Raw genomic sequence first — 22489 nt, 5'->3', positions numbered from 1 at the left:
TATATATATATATATATATATATATATATATATATATATATATATATATATTCATACATATATACATACATGTATGCATATGCATATATATACATACATATATACATACATACATCATTAATCATCGTCCCTCTTCGTCTGCTCCATGACAGGGAGTCGCTGTCGGGCGACGACCAGGAGAAGGAGAAGAAGAAACCAGCTCTACCTGCCAACGCTGAGAGCAGCGAGTCCTGCTGGGACGTCAACGCTGCCATCCCTGCTGTGTCCTGGAGGAAACCTTAATACACACACACACACACACACACACACACACACACACACACACACACACACACACACACACACACATACACACACGCTGCTGGTCATGCTGCTCGTTAATGGGGAAACAATTACAGAACTTACACAAATAATGAAATTATGTCTGATTTAAGTCATTTTTCTTGGTAATCTAAAGAAGGACGAATTTTAATCCTAATGATGTCACCGATGATGTCACGCTTCAGACAAAACGATTAGCTTAATTTCAGTTTGAATTCAAGTTTTGCAGCTTCTATCAGACTCCTTTTATTATCATTTCTATTATTTTATATTTATTTATTTATTTTTGCAGATGTTTTAACTTATTACCAAGAGAAAATCATATCCTTTCCAGAAGCGCCTACTATCATCCCTTGATCTGCCAACTGCTGCCCCCTGGTGGTTTTTAGCTTGAACTACACCCACAGGACAAAACGGGAGAAAGCACTTTACATTCATTTTGCTCCCCTATTCCTGTGTGATAAGATAAACAGAATTGAATTATATTTTGCACCCAGACCTTGCAGCGGCCAATCATTTGCACAATCTGTGTAAACCTGCCTTTCAACAGCAGCAGTGAACGAGTCTGCAGAGAGGCAGAGACGCACAAAGACAGCGCTTTGCACATTGTCTAGAAAAGCCATCTTTAATGCTTTTCTTCTCCGCTTTCATATTATCATTTACAATTATGTGCAGTTTTAACATCTTCAAAACATTTGAAATGTTAAAACTGAAATTAACCAGCTCTTGTTTTGGAGGAATTTGGTGTAATTATAATTGTAAAGTTGAAAAGTTGAACTATCAAAGGCCAACTTGCCTTAAAACTATATCCAGCAACTGAGAAATATGAAGGTCTTTTTGTTCATATGAAAATTAAATCAAGGTTTGTGCCAAGTTGTGCTTTGAAAACAACAATACTTGCAGTGAATTAGCAATGTTTGACATAAATGCATCTATTGGAGGGAGTTTCTGGGATGTCACATTTATCAGACTTCTTCCAAAATTGTCAACTTCTCTCTCAGAGGCTTGAAGTTGTAAACTGTTTTTACAGGATTATACGATCTAACTAAACAGATGTTTATGTTAAGCGGTTAGAAAATGAATGTTAATTAAATAAAGGTGAACAGATGGATTCAGACATCTTTGTGAATCGTATAATTGTAAAAGAAAAAAGAAAATTAATATTGAACACATGATGGAAATATACCTGAAATAAGAGATTTTTTTTTTATGTCAAAGATTTCTGGACATGATTTGACTTTCTTTTATTTTGTTGTTCTGTCCACAATTTTACATGTGAGCTAATGGGAAGCCAGCGCCTTATAGTTTTAGCTTCTTTTTTTTTTTTTTTTTTTTTTTTTTGCTTAATCAAGTGAGAAAATGTTGGAATAATATCTGAAAATTATTCTCAAGCGTGATGTTTTTTGGGCTGCAATGAACTAAAGTCTTAGCGAGACTCCAAGTTTAGATTTGCTGCCACTGCAAAAAAAATAAAGAAGTAAATAAGCTGTTACATTCGAAATCAGTCAAAAAACTGCAATAAGTGACTGATTTCTTGGCAGGATTTCTCTGTCTTGTACATTTCGGAAATTGTAAAGACAAAATATTGTATTTGATGTACATGATAATGCTGTGGATGCTGCTGAACTACTAATGCTGCAAGCTTCATGTCCTATGATGTAAATTTAGAGGAAGGTATATTTCATGTTTTTTTTATTGCTTTATGCCATTAACCGAGTTGGAACTTGTACTGTAAAAACAGAGAGATTTAAGAAAGCAAATACACCTTCACACAGAAGAGGAAGTGACCTGGGTGGAGATAAAGAAGTCTTCATCACAGTTTTCCACATTTGTGCTCCGACTTAACTGAACAATTTACATTTCACCCTGTCTCACATCTTCACACTGCAGAAACTCCAAATCTTAACAAGAATATTTGTCTCATTTCTAGTTAAAATGTCTCATTTTTAGTAAAAAAAAAAAAAAAAAAAAAAAAAATATATAAAATCTCTTACATTTAAAACAAGAGTCATTACCAGAAAAATAACTTATTTGACAATTTTCACCTGTTTCAAGTAAATTTTCACTTGAAATAAGTAGAAAAATCTGCCAGTGGGACAAGTTTTATTTTCTCATTACAAGCATTTTTTCTACTTATTTTAAGAGAAAATCTACTTTTCTTTGTTTTCCAGTGATGAGTCTTGTTTTAAGTGTAATGAGATTTTCTTGACTAAAAATCTTACCAAGAATATTCGTCTTATTTCTAGTTAAAATGTCTCATTTTTAGTCAAAAAAAATCTCATTACACTTAAAACAAGACTCATCACTGGAAAAAACAACAATTTTCACCTGTTTCAAGTAGATTTTCAATTAAAATAAGTAGAAAAATCTGCCAGTGGAAGATTTTTCTGCTTGTAATGAGAAGATAAATCTTGTCCCACTGGCAGATTTTTCTACTTTTTTTCAAGTGAAAATTTACTTTAAACAGGTGAAAATTGTCAAATAAATTATTTTTCTGGTAATGACTTGTTTTAAGTTTAATGAGATTTTTTGACTAAAAATGAGACATTTTAACTAGAAATAAGACAAATATTCCTGGTAAGATTTTGAGTTTTTGCAGTGCAGTCACGTGAACGGTTGCCTGCTCAACTTTCCACCTTCATCACCGACAACATGCACTAAATCTACTCATTAGATTCAGTTAGTCTGCATTTTTATGACACATTTTTCTCATCTCAGCGAAGAAATGGACTGAACATCAAAATCTCACACTTCTGCAAAAGAAAACCACAGCAACTGCAAGCGTTCAGAGGACTCAACGGCGTTGGCCTGTCACCGTGAGAACCTGGCGAGGAGCCGCTTACACTTTACTCTTCATCTATTTAACCTGGCTGCAATCTGCAGGAAGGGTGGAAAAAAGCAAGAAAAAGATACATCTTTTTTAAATTAATCTGTGAAAGGAGAGTGTGACTCGGGATAAAAGCAAATTAAAAAGCAGATGAAGATTTAAAATGATGGAAATGGATTGTGGATGCTGTCAGGTTGATTCTCAGCCCTGAAAACTGTTTTGGTTTGAAATTGTTAGGTTGGTTATCTTGCTTGTGGTGTGAAACCAGAATGAAAAAGAAGCACAGAATAAATGACAATGGAAAAATTCTGTTCTGTTGTTGTTTTTTTTACTGAAACTGTCTCTGCAAGTGCAGAATCAGCACATCTGGAGATGCACTGATTCAGGGTTTCTACCATCACGTGGGTTATTTAAATCCTTTAGATTAAGAAAAATGCATCAAATTCTGTCTTCAAGGTGTTACCTACATATTTAAAAGTAAGTAAAAGTACTATTTTTCTTATGTATTCTTAATTTGAATACTTTACTTATAGCTTTATAGTAAAACGACCATTTACTCAAGTCAGAATTCCCCTCTGTCATGTTCTGGGTGTCTGGAAAAGCCTAGTGACATCATTTAAGGTATAATTTAAGGGGTTCTCTAAATTTTAAGACTTGCAGAACACAAACAATGAAAAGATTTTTCTATATCAGTCAGTGGAGTTAAACTATGGAACAGAATATATTCAGAATTAAAACAATGTCCAAACATTAACCAGTTTAAAAACAAATATAAAAACATGATTCTCACGAGGTACAAAGAGGAAGGAGATTAGCGGCTTTTAGGAGCCTGATATAAAACTACTGGGTGAACGGGTAGATTTGTTTATACAGGACTGTCTCAGAAAATTAGAATATTGTGATAAAGTTCTTTATTTTCTGTAATGAAAAAATGTCATACATTCTGGATTCATTACAAATCAACTGAAATATTGCAAGCCTTTTATTATTTTAATATTGCTGATCATGGCTTACAGCTTAAGAAAACTCAAATATCCTATCTCAGAAAATTAGAATATTCTGGGAATCTTAATCTTAAACTGTAAACCATAATCAGCAATATTAAAATAATAAAAGGCTTGCAATATCTCAGTTGATTTGTAATGAATTGCATTTAATTGCATTACAGAAAATAAAGAACTTTATCACAATATTCTAATTTTCTGAGACAGTCCTGTATTTATGTACAGAAATGGGCAGCTAATTATATGTGTATGCATGTGTATGTATGTATATATATATATATATATATATATATATATATATATATATATATATATATATATATATATATATATATATATATATATATATATATATATATATATATATATATATATTTAGGTATAATAATAATAATAATAATAATAATAATACTGTTATTTAGCAGTGTGAGTACAGTGTGTGAGTATTTATAAATACGGGTTAAATGATTAGTGAATGAGGGTAGGATTAAATCAGTTTACACTTCTTCCCACTCCTTTTTTGCACATGTAAATTAAGATATCAAGTGTTAAAGGATGACATTATTTGTTTTGTTGTTTTGTTTTCTTAAACTTCTCTTGAAGTGTTCTTTTTTACATGTACAAAAATAAAATAAATCAAATAAAAAAATCTAACTTCTGTTGTCATAGATGCTGTACAGTATAAATAAAATTGAATTGAATTGAAAATTGAATCACACTCCCACGAACACGTCATGAAGCTCAGATTTGTAGAAACCCCTGATCTTATTGTCTTCTCCGATTATCCTTTACCTTTTCTGTGTAAATCTAATAATTCAAGGTTGTATTCACGCAAACACAATCCATCCCTTGTTCCTATAAATAAACGCGTCATACTTGAGGGGGCGGGGCTTCTGTGTGACTGACAGATCTATTTCCTCTGCGCAGCTGCTTCACTGGAACTTTTATTCTTCCTTTTTTTGGGGGGGAAGGTGGTTTGAGGGGAAAAAAGTCAACCAAGACGTTAGAGAAGAGAGCTGGAGTCACACTCCTTCATCTTTATTCAGCTGGAATCTCTCCCCGTCTGCTGCTCATCCTCCCTCTCCCTCATCCATCACTTCATCTCCATCATCTCCATCATCCCGGTGACATGTGAGTATCCGACACGGGCGCTTTATTTCTTTATATATACATCTAAAAGTACCATGGAGTATTAGGGACAAAATAAGACAAAAACAAATTGGAAATTACGAGAATAAAGTCATAATATAATGAGAATAAAGTCGTAAAATTACGAGAATGGAGTCATAATGTTGCGAGAATAAAGTCGTAATAGAATAAAGTCGTAATATGACGAGAATAAAGTCGTAATATGACGAGAATAAAGTCATAATATTACGAGAATAAAGTCATAATATTACGAGAATAAAGTCTTAATATTATGAGAATAAAGTCGTAATATTATGAGAATATAATTTGTGAGAACTCTAACAGGAAGAGCATCTTCTCCCTGTGTTAAAATGAGGAATATTGAGCATCTTGTGAAGTTATATTTATATATTTATAATATATTTAATATAACGACTTTATTCTCAAAATATTACGACTTTATTCTCATATTATTATGACTTTATTTTTTATTTTATTTTTTTGTCTTAGTTCGTCCCTAATACTCCGTCGTATAAACGCTATGAGTGTCCAAGATAACATTTAATTAGGATATGAGTTGAAAACTTTGTTTGCCACATGTTGGTTTGGGTGGTTCCAGTTATGTTGATTAAAAGGTTTGAATGCAGAAATACGAGCCTGATTCTCCTACATCACCGGTGACGTTTCCACGCAGCATCACTTCTTATTTCTAACAAATTGATGCAGTTCTGGGGACAGTCAACTGCGATGCTTCAGCAAAACAAAGCCATGGACCCACTTCATTCAAATAAGTTTAAAAAAAAGTCCAATAAAAATTGAGGATTTCTGATTTGAAGAACAGATCTATTACATTTCTATAGTTCCCCAGGTTATTTCCCAGTGGGGGAAGGGAGGGCAGCGCATTATTACGTGCATGTTGATCCCCATCAGTCGTGCTGCTGCACTAATCTCTCTCCATTTTGCTTCTGCAAAACAGGCCTGTTTGTCAGAGCATGAGAGTCAACTACACTGATGCAAATATTGGGCTTGATCTACTTAAAAAAACAAGTCAACTTTTTGCATGAGATTATTATGTAGATCAAGAAAGGCTAGTTTTTGTATAAACTACTTAATTTTTTGTATGTAAATATTTTGCAAGTACAGTCAACTTAATTGTGTTAAGTTTACTTTATTTACCAAAATTAAGTTTAGAATTTATTAAAGGATAGCCCCTTGAGATGTAACATCTCATTTTCAAGGGGGTCCCATAAAACATACAACATTACAATATATCACATTACAGTACAGACATACATGACATAAAACAAACACACCCTCCCACACACATCCCCTACCCAGATAAGTCTAGTTATTAAATAAACACATTGAATAACCGGAACAATGAGATAAATATAACATAACAGAGAGAAAAAAATAGATAAATAAATAGAAAAAAGGACAAAAAAAATACATAAATAAATTAAAAACATAGGCAATTTGTTTTAAGATGAGAGTATAATGACAACTTAAAACAATGAAAAGAGGTAATAGAACGCAAAAAGAGAGGAAGATTATTCCAATCTGATGGAGCTTTAAAATAAAATGATCTTTTACCAACCTCTTTTGAAATTCTAGGAACAAAGAAAAAAGGAAAATTCATATGTCTGAGTGAGTATGGAGAGTTATATGGAATCATGAGTTCTTTTAAATATGGAGGACAGTGAAAATAAACACATTTAAAAAGGAAGTGAAGCCAGTGAAATTGCTGTCGAGATATGGGTTAAAACCAGTTCAATAAATCAAACATAAAACAATGATGTTAAGTTGATTAAGTTGGTTAAGTTGGCTTTACTTGCAAAAATTAAGTTCACTTTATTTACTAAAATTAAATTCACTTTATTTACCAAAATTAAGTTGACTTTACTTGCAAATGAATTGTGTATATACTAAAAATTAAGTAGTTTATACAAAGACTAGTTTTTCTTGATATACATAAAAATCTCATGCAAAAAAGTCGCCTTAATTTTTTGAAAGTAGATCAAGCAAGATATTTTTTACTGTGGTTTCTACTTAAACAAATAAAGCATGTTTCATCTAAACGTTGGTCGATCTGTCCAATAAATTAAAATTGCTAAAGGAAAAGTAAAATACAACAAGATCATTGCTTGTTGTTTGTGTGTAAATGAAAAGATTGCCTGGGATTCACATAAATACTGCTTGTTAAGGAAAAAATGCACAATGTCTTGTTTTTTGAACAAATGCAGATTAAGTTCAAAACTAGATGTATTCATGTAAAGCACAAACTTCATTTTTAACTGTTAATATCACAGATTTAAATATGTTATATGCATGAGAGTCAACTAATGATGCCAACTTTGTGTCCGCAGCTTTATATTCATGTATCAGAAGTGTCTGGAGGCCAAAGTTAGTTGAGTCATGACGCTATTGTTTTAAAATCTACAGTCTTGTAGCTTCATAAAGTTATTGAAATAAATACTCAAATGTTAACTTAAAAGGAGTCAAATAAGTCTCACTTTGGAAAGCTCACTGATAAAAGGATGAAAGTGCAGATGTGTTTGCATCAGTTATACAGATTTCTCCATTTGAAATCTGAAACATGAAGCATTTGTTAATCCTGTCTGTTTAAACATTTCACCTGGTGAATAAACAACTTTATATGCTGCAGAGTTGTTCTATGAAACAACACAGGCTTTATTAGCTGTTCTTCCCTCCGGACCAGCAGCAGGTCAGAAGTAAAAATAAAAGAGTACATTACTTTGCAAAGCTTGGACTTTATCAGAAGTGGAAAATTATTTGAAAAAATATTAGAATAATTAGTGATTTTTATTCTATGACATGATTTGATGCTTGAATGAATCACAACTTCCTGTTGTTTATGATTAAATGATCCAGTCACTTTCTCGGGAGTGATTACTTCAAATGCAAAGGTGGAAGTTTTCTATGGAGAAAAAACCTCTTGAACATTCGACGGTGCACAAATAAGACAGAGAAGAATCACTTCCCGCATGAAGGATTAATGAGTGAAGTCTTTACCGGAAGGAGATGAGCAACTTCCTGCATCTGGTTCTTTAAAGTAAATATACATAAAATATACATAATAAATTACAATAAGTTACACATCAGAGTACAGACCTAAGCTATAGTTAAGAGGCTTTTTTTCACCCACTACCTTTTCCTTCGGCAATTTAAAAGAACAATAGTGGAGGAACAAAGGAGAGTTTGTATCTGTTTGTCTTTGCTAAAGGGAATGTAAGCAGTAACTGATGGTTACAAACTCAAACTGTTTATTAAGGGATGTGAGAATCAGACAACATGGAGTTCTTGATCAGCTGTTTGTTATAAAGTTCTTGTAAGTTTGTTGAGCCGAACCGATGATTTTAGACTGACAACCTTGTTGAGCAAATTTCTGTCTTTGACCTTCAAGGATTGAAACCAACAAATGAAAGAAAAAGTGATAACAGATTCGATAAAAGAACGATAAAACATAGTCATCACGGAAGAATCCCACCTGGAATTTAAGAAATGTTTTCAAGACAAAAAAAGGCGCTGCGGGTTTTTCTTATAGATCGAGTCTGTATTTTTTCCAATGACAGTTTGTTGTCAATAATAGTGCCTAAATATTTATAGGACTCCTCAATTTCTACTTCTTCACCCTGCTATCTCGTTACTTACAGGAGAAGCTGTTCGCGTCTGTAAGTCCATACACATGATCCTGTGTCTGGTAAGACATTCTATAGATAATAAAAGATTCCTCACACCATTTCAAAAGGAGTATTCAAACACAGGGACCATGTGAAGTCTTCAGTTATTCAGGCACGCTCACTAGTACTGGGGCATGCCAGCAAGACTTCAGGATATGGACTGGTTTCAGGGCGTATAAGAGAAGAGAAGAAGACAGCTTCTTCCTGCCTTCAGCCTCCTCCTCCTCCTCCTCCTCCTCCTCCTCCTCCTCCTCCTGCTTTTCCCGGTCATTTCCTTCCTTCCTTCCTTCCTTCTGCCTTCTTCCTTCCTTCCTTCCTTCTTTCCTTCTTTCTCCGCTTCCTTCCTTCCTTCCTTCCTTCCTTCCTTCTTCCTTCCTTCCTTTCTTCCTTCTTCTTTCTCCCTTCTTCTTCCTCCTCCTTCCTTCCTTCCTTCCTTCCTTCCTTCCTTCCTTTTTTCTTCCCTTCCTTCCTTCTTTCCTTCCTTGGGCCGGCCTTCCTTCCTTCCCTTCCTTCCTTCCCTTCTTTCCTTCCTTCATTCCTTCCTTCCTTCCTTCCTTCTTTCCTTCCTTCTTTTCTCCCTTCCTTCCTTCTTTCCTTCCTTTCTTCCTTCCTTCCTTCTTTCCTTCCTTCTTTTCTCCCTTCTTTCCTTCCTTCCTTCCTTCTTCCTTCCTTCCTTTTTTTCTCCCTTCCTTCCTTCTTTCCTTCCTTCTTTCCTTCCTTCCTTCCTTCCTTCCTTCCTTCCTTCCTCCTTCCTTCCTTCCTTCTTTTCTCCCTTCCTTCCTTCCTTCCTTCCTTCCTTCCTTCCTTCCTTCCTTCCTTCTTTTCTCCCTTCCTTCCTTCCTTCCTTCCTTCCTTCCTTCCTTCCTTCCTTCCTTCCTTCCTTCCTTCCTTCCTTCCTTCTTTCCTTCCTTCTTTTCTCCCTTCCTTCCTTCTTTCCTTCCTTTCTTCCTTCCTTCCTTCTTTCCTTCCTTCTTTTCTCCCTTCTTTCCTTCCTTCCTTCCTTCCTTCCTTTCCTTCCTTCCTTCCTTCCTTCCTTCCTTCCCTTCCTTCCTTCCTTCCTTCCTTCCTTCCTTCCTTCCTTCCTTCCTTCCTTCTTTTCTCCCTTCCTTCCTTCTTTCCTTCCTTCCTTCCTTCCTTCTTTCCTTCCTTTCTTTCTCCCTTCCTTCCTTCCTTCCTTCCTTCCTTCCCTTCTTTTCTCCCTTCCTTCCTTCTTTCCTTCCTTCTTTCCTTCCTTCCTTCCTTCCTTCCTTCCTTCCTTCCTTCTTTCCTTCCTTCTTTCCTTCCTTCTTTTCTCCCTTCCTTCCTTCTTTCCTTCCTTTCTTCCTTCCTTCCTTCCTTCCTTCCTTCTTTTCTCCCTTCCTTCCTTCCTTCCTTCCCTCTTTCTTTCTTCTTTCTTTCTTTCTTTCTTTCTTTCTTCTTTCTTCTTCCTTTTTTCCCTTCCTTCCTTCCTTCCTTCCTTCCTTCCTTCCTTCCTTCCTTCCTTCCTTCCTTCCTTCCTTCCTTTCCTTCCTTCCTTCCTTCCTTCCTTCCTTCCTTCCTCCCTTCCTTCCTTCCTTCTTTTTTCCCTTCTCTTCCTTCCTCCTTCCTTCCTTCTTCCTTCCTTCCTTCCTTCCTTCCTTCCTCCCCTTCCTTCCTTCCTTCCACCATTCCTTCCTTCTTTTTTCCCTTCTTTCCTTCCTTCCTTCCTTCCTTCCTTCCTCCTTCCTTCCTTCCTTCCTTCCTCCCTTCCTTCCTTCCTTCCTTCCTTCCTTCCTTCCTCCTTCCTTCTTTTTTCATTCCTTCCTTCCTTCCTTCTTTCCTTACAGTATGTACAACAGAGGGAAGGGAAGACATTTTCAGCAGTAAAGGGTTTTGTTTATTTCTTCTCTTTTCTTTTCCTATCAGGACCAAGTTCAGACGTTCAATTCTTGGGTTTCTTATCCCAAGGCATCGAGAAAAAAACAAGTTTAGAGATAGGATTAAATAGAACTGATGTATCGTTTCTTAGTTGATCATTGTTTTTAATGTGGACAGCTTTGATTGTTTGTTATGAGTTTAACATTCAGGATAATCTACGAGCAGAACTATTCAGATTGGTGTGATTTTAGGTCAGTTGATGCTCAACGCTTAATGTGCACGTGAAAGGAGAGGTCAAGTTTGAGGAGGAGGCAGAGATTTTCAATTGGCTGCAATTTTCTTTTTTTTTTTTTCTTTTTGGAGCGGGATGCTGTTTCAATGGTGTTTCACAGTTATCTTAGGGATGAAATATCACCCCCCCCCCCCCCCCAAAAAAAAAGTACAGTAAATAACAATGGATTCTAAAGAAAAAGGTAACTAATTCTAACACAGTACTTTGTAGAAAAGGACGTACACTGCAAAAACTCAAAATCTTACCAGGAATATTTGTCTTATTTCTAGTTAAAATCAAAAAATCTCATTACACTTGAATCAAGAGTCAATACCAGAAAAATAACTTATTTGACAATTTTCACCTGTTTCAAGTAAATTTTCACTTGAAATAAGTAGAAAAATCTGCCAGTGGGAGATTTATCTTCTCATTACAAGCAAAAAAATCTTGTTCCACTGGCAGATTTTTCTACTTATTTTAAGTGAAAATCTACTTGAAACAGTTGAAAACTGTTGTTTTTTCCAGTGATGAGTCTTGTTTTAAGTGTAATGAGATTTTTTGACTAAAAATGAGACATTTTAACTAGAAATAAGACAAATATTCTTGTTAAGATTTTGAGTTTTTGTAGTGTACAAATGGTGAAAGAAAAAGAATGCAACCAAAAAAGAATAAAAGAGTGCAGTCCATCCATATAAAGTATGATTTAGGTTTTCCAATAAGTAGCAGACACAAGGGTTTCATGGAATTGTGATTCCTCCTCCACGTATCTTAGCCAAGGTTGTCCCATCTCCAGATGAAACTCAGAACGATTGAAATTGATTGATTGAAATCTTTTTTTTGAGCATATTAAATAAAAAAGAAAAACAATTACACAATCAGAAAAGAATACAAATAAACAGTCATTAAACAAATCAAAGGGAAATGAACCTTCATGCCCGAAAAGGAATAGGAGGAAGTAAATAAACGTATGAGGTCCTACCCCTTGTTTCTTTTTCAATTTTGTTTGAATACAAAATAAAAATAAATATAAATAAATATAACAGCAAGCTTTACTTTCTCAAAAAATATACCTGTTATTACAAAATATGACAGCACTTCATTGCAATATTATACCTGAGCATTCTAAATATTGGTGTGTTTTAGTTTTTCCAATTCCATAAAGCGTAAACTCTGGACGCCTGGAGCCTTCAGAGAGCATTTTAACCCTTGTGCTGTCTTCAGGTCAAGGAAGGAAGGAAGGAAGGGAAGAAGGGAGGAAGGAAGGAAGGAAGGAAGGAAGGAAGGAAGGAAGGAAGGAAGGAAGGAAGGAAGGAAGGAAGGAAGGAAGGAAGGAAGGAAGGAAGGAAGGAAGGAAGGAAGGAAGGAAGGAAGGAAGGGAGGGAGGAAAGAAGGAAGGAAGGAAGGAAGGAAGGGAGGGAGGAAAGAAGGAAGGAAAGAAAAGAGGAAAGAAGGAAGGAAGGGAGAAAAGAAGGACGGAATTGAGAAAAGAAGGAAGGAAGGAAGGAAGGAAGGAAAGAAGGAAGGAAGGGAGGAAAGAAGGAAGGAAGGGAGGAAAGAAGGAATGAAAGAAAAGAGGAAAGAAGGAAGGAAGGGAGAAAAGAAGGAAGGAAGGAAAGAAGGAAGGAAGGGAGAAAAGAAGGAAGGAAAAAAGGAAGGAAGGGAGAAAAGAAGGAAGGAAGGAGGTAAGGAAGGAAGGAAGGAAGGAAGGAAGGAAGGAAGGAAGGAAGGAAGGCAGGAAGGAAGGAAGGAAGGGAGGAAAGAATGAAGGAAGGGAGAAAAGAAGGAAGGAAGGAAGGAAAGAAGGAAGGAAAGAAAAGAGGAAAGAAGGAAGGAATTGAGAAAAGAAGGAAGGAAGGAGGTAAGGAAGGAAGGAAGGAAGGAAGGAAGGAAGGAAGGAAGGAAGGAAGGAAGGAAGGAAGGAAGGAAGGAAGGGAGGAAAGAAGGAAGGAAGGGAGAAAAGAAGGAAGGAAGGAAGGAAAGAAGGAAGGAAAGAAAAGAGGAAAGAAGGAAGGAAGGGAGAAAAGAAGGAAGGAAGGAAGGAAGGAAGGAAGGGAGAAAAGAAAGAAGGAAAGAAGGAAGGAAGGAAGGAAGGGAGAAAAGAAGGAAGGAAGGAAGGAAGGAAGGAAGGAAGGGAGAAAAGAAGGAAGGAAGGAAGGAAGGAAGGAAGGAAGGGAGAAAAGAAGGAAGGAAGGAAGGAAGGAAGGAAGGAAGGGAGAAAAGAAGGAAGGAAGGAAGGAAGGAAGGGAGAAAAGAAGGAAGGAAGGAAGGAAGGAAGGAAGGGAGAAAAGAAGGAAGGAAGGAAGGAAGGAAGGGAGAAAAGAAGGAAGGAAGGAAGGAAGGAAGGAAGGAAGGAAGGAAGGAAGGAAGGAAGGAAGGAAGGAAGGAAGGAAGGAAGGAAGGAAGGGAGAAAAGAAAGAAGGAAAGAAGGAAAGAAGGAAGGGAGAAAAGAAGGAAGGAAGGAAGGAAGGAAGGAAGGAAGGAAGGGAGGAAAGAAGGAAGGAAGGGAGAAAAGAAGGAAGGAAGGAAGGAAGGAAGGAAGGAAGGAAGGAAGGAAGGGAGAAAAGAAGGAAGGAAGGAAAGAAGGAAGGAAGGAAGGGAGAAAAGAAAGAAGGAAAGAAAGAAGGAAGGAAGGAAGGAAGGAAGGAAGGAAGGAAGGAAGGAAGGAAGGAAGGAAGGGAGAAAAGAAAGAAGGAAAGAAGGAAGGAAGGAAGGAAGGGAGAAAAGAAGGATGGAAGGAAGGGAAAAAAGAAGGAAGGAAGGAAGGAAGGAAGGAAGGAAGGAAGGAAGGAAGGAAGGAAGGAAGGAAGGAAGGAAGGAAGGAAGGAAGGAAGGGAGGAAAGAAGGAAGGAAGGGAGAAAGAAGGAAGGAAGGAAGGAAGGAAGGAAGGAAGGAAGGAAGGGAGAAAAGAAGGAAGGAAGGAAAGAAGGAAGGAAGGAAGGAAGGAAAGAAAGAAGGAAAGAAAGAAGGAAGGAAGGAAGGAAGGAAGGAAGGAAGGAAGGAAGGAAGGAAGGAAGGGAGAAAAGAAAGAAGGAAAGAAGGAAGGAAGGAAGGAAGGGAGAAAAGAAGGATGGAAGGAAGGGAAAAAAGAAGGAAGGAAGGAAGGAAGGAAGGAAGGAAGGAAGGAAGGAAGGAAGGAAGGAAGGAAGGAAGGAAGGGAAAAAAGAAGGAAGGAAGGAAGGAAGGAAGGAAGGAAGGAAGGAAGGAAGGAAGGAAGGAAGGAAGGAAGGAAGGAAGGAAGGAAGGAAGGAAGGAAGGAAGGGGAGAAGGAGGAAAGAAGGAACAGGAGAATTATTTTTAATTCTCTCTGAATACATTGGGTCATTTTATTTATTTAGATTTTCTTTCTTCCTCAAAACTATTTTTTTATTATTATTTTTGTTTGCATTGTGGCTCAGAGGTCTCAGAGATGAATGTTTCAAATACGTTACATCAGGGATTAAGGGGTTAAACTCAATCTTCCTGATAAACTTCTGACCTAAACATCTCATCTGGAGATTGTTTGAATTATTTTTGAGAGAATAAATGAATTCTCCTGCAAAAAGTTGAATTCAGTAGCAACCAGTGCGTTATTGGTCGGTTGGTTGCATCCAGTAGTTGTCCTGCACTGCAAAAACTCAAAATCTTACCAGGAATATTTGTCTTATTTCTAGTTAAAATGTCTCATTTTTAGTCAAAAAATCTCATTACACTTAAAACAAGAGTCATTACCAGAAAAATAACTTATTTGACAATTTTCACCTTTTTCAAGTAAATTTTCACTTGAAATAAGTAGGAAAATCTGCCAGTGGAACAAGATTTATCTTCTCATTACAAGCAAAAAAAATGATGTTCCTCTGGCAGATTTTTATTGAAAATCTACTTGAAACAGGTGAAAATTGTTGTTTTTTCCAGTGATGAGTCTTGTTTTAAGTGTAATGAGATTTTTCTTTACTAAAAATGAGACATTTTAACTAGAAATAAGACAAATATTCTTGTTAAGATTTGGAGTTTTTGCAGGATGCTGCAGCCCGACGAAGCTCGATATGACCAAATGCTCCTGGAGGCTAAAGCTGGAGAACTTGGAAAAGTATTTACAAAACATCTCACAGGGCAACATGTTCACCTTGCTTTCCTGCCTTTGGCTTTACAATGAGATTTCTCAGTTCTTGAATTAGTGTCATGGACTCAACCGGTACGTTTCAAAATCATAATCTCAAAAGAAGGGAGAATCGTGGATTTATTGGCAGTGTCTTCAAAACGATCTGGAAACTGTAACGTGGCACAAGAGAACCTCTTGAGCTGATTTTGAAGACAGAAATGTCACATTAGGGATCTGGAGCAGTGCACTCAGACCGGTCTCTGAGAATGATGGATGGCAAGAAGATGAGACAAAATGCATTTTTAGGGCCTGAGCGCTGACGGTGCGAAGGCCCTATTGTATCTGTAGGAATTTTTATTTTTTTTCTCGTTTTTTCTTCCGACGAAATTAGGGCCTTTTTTCCCCCTAAACGTGCCCCAAAAGTCACCAAATTTTGCACCAAGCCAGGCCTGACGAAAAATGTGATATTTAATGGTTTGCATTAATGGGCGTGGCCTAATAGCTCAACAGCGCCCCCTAGAAAACTTTGTGCCTCAAGCCCCACAATACGGTTTGACGTACATGCACGAAAAATCGGTACACACCTGTATCATGTTGCAACTTAAAGAAAAGTCTCTCATGGCCCAAACCGAACAGGAAGTCGGCCATTTTGAATTAATCGTGTAATTTTGGCGCAATTTATGCCATTTCTTCAGCCGCTTCTTCGCCCGAACCGTAATGTGCACCCAGGTGTGTTTTACATCAAAATGTGCGTCTCCATCCTGCGACAACGCGTATTACTTTTCTCAGTCAAAAGCGTTACCGTGGCGACGCTAGACACCAAAAAGCACGCCCCCCCTTCATCTGATTGGTCCATATTTGATAATTTCTATTTTCGCCATAACTTTTGAATGGTTTGACATAAAGACTCGTGGCTGGAGTCATCGGACTCGGTTTTGAGTCCTTGACCTTTATTAGTGAAAATTGCACAGGCGAGGGCCCGTTCATCGCTGCTTGCAGCTTTAATTTCTAATTATGACATGATATCTAACTGTCTGCTCGTCATTGATCACTGCTCTCTATCTTTTGTTTCTGCAGGTCCTCAAACGCAGCAGGAACTCCTGGAGCTCCCGGGGGCCCGGAGGGTGAGGGGGGCCCCGGGGGGCCGGCCCCCAACCTGACCAGCAACAGGAGACTTCAGCAGACGCAGGCCCAGGTCGACGAGGTAAGAATGACAAGTTAGAGACACGTTTGAGTGGGAATGCTGCTCAAAACCCAGTGCCAGTGTGTGAGCGGTGATTCTGTGCTCTCACAGGTGGTGGACATCATGCGTGTGAACGTGGACAAAGTCCTGGAGCGGGACCAGAAGCTGTCGGAGCTGGACGACCGGGCCGACGCCCTGCAGGCCGGAGCCACGCAGTTTGAGAGCAGCGCAGCCAAACTCAAGAACAAGTACTGGTGGAAAAACTGTAAGGTGAGCCAGAGTCAAGGATGTCACAATAAAAACAGTCGTCTCGCTCTTTACGAGCTTTAAAACATTTAAAGCAACACTACGTAACTTTTCCACCTTAATATCATATTTCCAGAGTCATTGTGATGGAACATCAACTTCCAACAGGTTTAATGAACCTGTGTCATGGTCTGAGGGGTCTGTATCGCCTTCACTGGCACTATGCACTTCTCCAGCTAAACGCAGTTGCTGGCCAGCTCTCCGCGGTGCAATTAACCCCAATCTTCAGATAAAACTAGTTTGTTGAGGAAAAAATATTAACTCTTATTTGTAGCTGCAGAGGGAAAAAATTATCCCACGAGGAAAACAAAAATATTGCTCACGCCTCGGAGCCTCTTCAGCATAATATAGCAGTCAAAATAATAGAAAAGAGAAGTAAGAGTAATACAAAACATGTACTGTATGTTGTACTATTATACAAATGTATTGAAACACATGGCGAGTCAAACATTTACCAAAGCAGCTGCCAAACACTCCTAAACAAGGTAGCCGGAGACGGTGATTCTGCAGAACTGCGGCAGTAAATCCTTCTAAAGAGTGCAGCTCCGACGAGGAGCTCCATTCTTCAGTAGGGATTTCATATGGATCCAAACCGTTAATAATCATTATTTTCTCCATATACCGCTCCCTGGCTTCCTTGTTTAAGGTATCCCGGTAAATTCCAGTTCGTTTCCAGCAGTTTAACATCTTTTTTTTTGGGTTCCGTCTGTTCACTTGGTGAAACAGAAAAGCGTCCCGTCTTCTCTCAAAACAGATGCAGCGACGGGACAGGAGTTTTCCGGCAGTACGCGCTGGTGCTCATGGGAAACGTGGTGTTCTTTCTGGTAAAGCACTACCGCTTTTGTCCAAAAGATGCCGCCAAACTCAGAAAAGCTGAAAGTTACGTTGTGCTGCTTTAAAAACAGTGTATAAATGTGTGCACTGACGTGCTGCATCTGCTGTTGCCAAACGTGCTGTTGTCAGTGGTTGGTTGGACTTGTGTCCGCTTGGGTTTTGCAAACTTAAAGGGGACCTATTATGAAAAACAGGTTTTTTCTTGCTTTAACATATATAAAGTGGTCTCCCCTCAGCCTGACAACTCAGAGAAGGAGGAAAGTAACCAAATTCTGCAGTGTCTGTACAGCCGCCCGGATGATCGTCCAGTGTGATGTGGATCTACGAGCCAATAAGACGTGCACCTCCCAATTTTTGGGAGGTGCACGTCAGAGACGGCGTCAGTGACGGCGTGTGGTCTGCATCGACGCAAACCACACACCGTAGGCACGGCGTCGTTTTGACACAGAACCATAACTCAGCCTTATCGCGTAGCACTGCGTGACATTGGACGCTCTCTGTCCATCTCCCTCCAGCAGCTGCCACTTTATTGAGGTTTTTGTAGTGAAATGAGGAGGAATCATAGAGATAACTTCTCATTTCAACTAACTGGATCAGCCGTTCCTCATCATGACTGTTTCCTACAGCGCTTTCAACCGGCTTTCAACGAGAGTGGAAGGAAACGGCCAGCTCAAAACGGCACTGCGTCGCTGCGTCCAGTTAGGACAGTCCAATAGAAAATAAAGCAATGGAATTGATTTTGTCGCTGACGCTCGCTCTCATCTCATGCAGTTATGACACGGTGTAAATAACTCTGCCAGCCGGAGCTTCCACCATTTTTTTGTAGCGGTGTATCGCGTCATTCAGGCAGCCAATCAGCACAGAGCCTCATTATCATAGCCCCGCCCACTCAGAATCCTGCATAGATAATGAGGTTAGAAAATGGGAAGATAAAGACATGGTTTAGAGGCTGAATTTCTAATTTATATAGAAAAAACAATCAAAAGCTTGTTTTTAAGACATTCAAGGCCTGTTTAAAATAGGTATTAGATGCCATAATAGGTCCCCTTTGATGCATGTTGCTTTTAGCGGGAAGACCAGCAGTTTCAGTATATCGATCAATCAACCAATCAATCAATCAAACTTCATTTATAAAGCATTTTTCATACATATATGTAGCTCAAAGTTCTTTACATGTTTAAAAATTGTACAGTTTAAAAAGTAAAAACAGGGCCCAAACCCCACTCCCCCACATACACATCATAATAATTAAAATGTACAGTTAAAATAATAAATAAATAAAATAAGAATACGCACAGAGGGAGCCGAGAGGAAACACCACCGTCTGCATCAGGAAGCTTGTCGTACTTGTCCAGTCTTGTTTCATGTTCTTTCATGAAACATTCAACATTCTAACTGAGGCCGACAAGTAGATGTAGCTTTTGGGCTTTTTTAAAGTCTTTTTCTCTGAGGATGGAGGAGTGTTTGTGTTCCAATATCTGGGGAAGTTGGAGTGAATCCCAGCAGCGTTCAGGAGTCGGGCCGGAGCTTCAGAGGAAACTATGACATGAACACACACGTATTTGTAATCGGTTTTACAAGTTGCACTACTGTTTTCAACTTCAAAATGTTGGTTATCCTTATTTGTAGATACATGTTCTCTGGTTCTGAAAAAACGGTACATCTAATGATACTTCTGATTTCCAATCTAACTTTTAATGTAAACTTTTACTCATCAAAGTGTTCTTTGATGACTTTTTCTGTGTGAATTACACTGAAAAAACTCCAAATCTTAACAAGAATATGTGTCTTATTTCTAGTTAAAATGTCTCATTTTTAGTCAAAAAATCTCATTACACTTAAAACAAGACTCATCACTAGAAAAAAGAACAATTTTCACCGGTTTCAAGTAGATTTTCACTTAAAATAAGTAGAAAAATCTGCCAGTGGAACAAGATTTTTTTTTGCTTGTAATGAGAAGATAAATCTTGTTCCACTGGCAGATTTTTCTACTTATTTCAAGTGAAAATTTACTTGAAACAGGTGAAAATTGTCAAATAAATTATTTTTCTGGTAATGACTCTTTTTTTAAGTGTAATGAGATTTTTTGACCGAAAATTAGACATTTTAACTAGAAATAAGACAAATATTCCTGATAAGATTTTGAGTTTTTGCAGTGCAGGTGCCATGTTCATGCACCACCTTTCACATTCACCCATCCATCCACCCATCCACACATCCATCCATCCATCCATCCATCCAAAGATGGAGGACAGTTATGTTATGGGAGAGCAGGAAAGGCTCTGCGACTGACAGAGAGAACGGGAGGAAAAATCTCAATCTGGATTACAGAGACAGTCGGGGATTAAAGTGCCAGCTGTGATCCGTGATGTAACTCCTCCCATCCCACGTACTCGTTCGTGGGGACCTTCACTGACATCTCTGTCAGACCAACGCTGACGTGTTATTATCATAAAAACCTGATGCATCTCACTCAGCAGCCATAAACGCTTTAACTCCCTGCATAAACCGCCGTGCTGCTGCAGCAGGTGTGGATCAATCCGCCGTTGGAAATAGTCCCTCGACATGGTTAACAGAAAAAAGAAAACACATTTTTCCCAATTTTCTTTCTTTTTTTAATAAAAATACACATTTGACTGTTTTTTAAGTGAGTTTTGTGAAATACATTGCACAAACACACACTAAAAATAACAATCTATCTCTCTCTCTCTCACCCCCGTTAATCCCTCATCCCTCAGTACACAGGATGTGCAGGGAGGTTTATTGTAAAATCTGCAAAGCTTCCTTTGGATATTCATCCCCGTTTTGTCAATTCTAATAAATAAAATGCAGCATGTGTCACGGATTTTGATTTATTCCCATTTCCGGTTGGAATTAAAGGTGTTCCACCTGACCACGCTTTGATTCTCTCTGCAGATGATGATCATGATGGCGATTATCGGCGTTATATTCGTTGGTGTCATCTTTTGTGAGTTAAAACACTTCCATTCTGCTTTATACAGGACTGTCTCAGAAAACTAGAATATTGTGATAAAGTCCTTTATTTTCTGTAATGCAAAAATGTCATACATTCTGGATTCATTACAAATCAACTGAAATATTGCAAGCCTTTTATTATTTTAATATTGCTGATCATGGCTTACAGCTTAAGAAAACTCAAATATCCTATCTAAAAAAATTAGAATATTCTGGGAATCTTAATCTTAAACTATAAACCATAATCAGCAATATTAAAATAATAAAAGGCTTGCAATATTTCAGTTGATTTGTAATTAATCCAGAATGTATGACATTTTTGTTTTTTTAATTGCATTACAGAAAATAAAGAACTTTATCACAATATTCTAATTTTCTGAGACAGTCCTGTATATTTAAAAAAAAAAAAAGCATTTTATGTCATTATGAGCTGTTGTTCTTCTGTTTGTAACATCTGTGCTTGCTTTTCTCAGTGTATTTCTTTTACTGAGCTGCTGTCGGAGGATACGAGTCTGCACCCACAACCACCACCGAGCCGGATCCTGCTCTTCCTCATCTCTGCTCCTGCTCTCCATCCTCCTCTTCCTCAGAAACCTTCCTCCGTTCCTCTTAACTAACCACCGCGAAGGGATGGATGCGAACTTTGTGGGCTAAAGTACCCGAGCAGAGACGGTCACGTGGATATGGTTTACTGCATCAGGAGAGTTTAAAGGGGACCTATTCTGAAAAACAGGTTTTTTCTTGCTTTAACATATATAAAGTGGTCTCCCCTCAGCCTGCCAACTCAGAGAAGGAGGAAACAACCAGATTCTGCAGTGTCTGTACAGCCGCCCGGATGATCCGTCCAGTGTGATGTGGATCTACGAGCCAATAAGATTCTGCGCATTTTCGTTACGTAACCAAAATGCAAACCACGCCCACAACTATAAAACTGTGTAACTGCATGAGCGTCCGACTATCGTAGCACTGCGTGACATCGTTCTCTCTGTCCATCTCCCTCCAGCAGCTGCCACTTTATTGAGGTTTTTGTAGTGAAATGAGGAGGAATCATAGAGATAACTTCTCATTTCAACTAACTGGATCAGCCGTTCCTCATCATGACTGTTTCCTACAGCGCTTTCAACCGGCTTTCAACGCGAGCGACAGGAAGAAAATAGAAGCAGGGCGTCCGACAAATGTTCAGCTCAAAACGGTGCGCCGCTGCGGCCAGTTAGGACAGTCCAATAGAAAATAAAGCAATGGAATTGATTTTGTCGCTGACGCTCGATCGCATCGCATGCAGTTATGACACGGTGTAAATAACTCCGCCAGCCGGGGCTTCCGGCATTTTTCCGTAGCGGTGTATCACGTCATTCACACTGCAAAAACTCAAAATCTTAACAAGAATATTTGTCTTATTTCTAGTTAAAATGTCTCATTTTTAGTCAAAAAAAATCTCATTACACTTAAAACAAGAGTCATCACTGGAAAAAAACAACAATTTCCACCAGTTTCAAGTAGATTTTGACTTAAAATAAGTAGAAAAATCTGCCAGTGGAACAAGATTTTTTTGCTTGTAATGAGAAGATAAATCTTGTCCCACTGGCAGATTTTTCTACTTATTTCAAGTGAAAATTTACTTGAAACAGGTGAAAATTGTCAAATAAGTTATTTTTCTGGTAATGACTCTTGTTTTAAGTGTAATGAGATTTTTTGACTAAAAATTAGACATTTTAACTAGAAATAAGACAAATATTCTTGTTAAGATTTTGAGTTTTTGCAGTGCAGGCAGCCAATCAGCACAGAGCCTCATTATCATAGCCCCGCCCACTCAGAATCCCGCATAGATAATGAGGTTAGAAACGGTAAAGATAAAGTCATGGCCCAGAGGCTGAATTTCTAATTTATATAGAAAAAACAATCAAAAGCTTGTTTTTAAGACATTCAAGGCCTGTTTAAAATAGACATTAAATGCCATAATAGATCCCCTTTAAGGAAAAGCCAACGGGAGGGACAACAATTCAAATTTCATCGTGTTGACTTGA

General features: G+C 37.9%; 2 protein-coding genes across 2 annotated transcripts in view; both read left to right on the top strand.

Annotated features, from left to right (window-relative positions):
- iffo1a (intermediate filament family orphan 1a) overlaps positions 1–1639 on the top strand; it is a 42898-nt gene extending 41259 nt beyond the window's left edge. The window contains exon 10 of the mRNA XM_061741455.1: positions 153–1639. Coding sequence (XP_061597439.1) covers positions 153–282 — 130 coding nt within the window. The 3' untranslated portion in view covers positions 283–1639. The remainder of the gene's footprint in view (positions 1–152) is intronic.
- Positions 1640–5123: 3484 nt separating this feature from the next.
- On the top strand, positions 5124–21056 carry LOC133460733 (vesicle-associated membrane protein 2-like). Its single transcript, XM_061741472.1, has 5 exons — positions 5124–5283; positions 16244–16370; positions 16461–16619; positions 20406–20457; positions 20939–21056. Coding segments are annotated over exons 1-5 (357 nt in total). The 5' UTR covers positions 5124–5281; the 3' UTR covers positions 20956–21056.
- Positions 21057–22489: the final 1433 nt, after the last annotated feature.

This window comes from Cololabis saira, chromosome 15, assembly GCF_033807715.1.
Source record: "Cololabis saira isolate AMF1-May2022 chromosome 15, fColSai1.1, whole genome shotgun sequence".
NCBI classification, from domain to species: Eukaryota; Metazoa; Chordata; class Actinopteri; order Beloniformes; family Belonidae; genus Cololabis; species Cololabis saira.
Note: the sequence above shows the minus strand (reverse complement) of the source record. Positions and strands in the feature narration are given on the sequence as shown.

What these genes read in the sequence shown, in the direction of transcription:
- LOC133460733 (XM_061741472.1), top strand. An exon ending in CGCAGGCCCAGGTCGACGAG is followed by an intron (nt 16,371 to 16,460) that starts GTAAGAATGACA and finishes GTGCTCTCACAG; the next exon opens with GTGGTGGACATCATGCGTGT. An exon ending in ACTGGTGGAAAAACTGTAAG is followed by an intron (nt 16,620 to 20,405) that starts GTGAGCCAGAGT and finishes TTCTCTCTGCAG; the next exon opens with ATGATGATCATGATGGCGAT.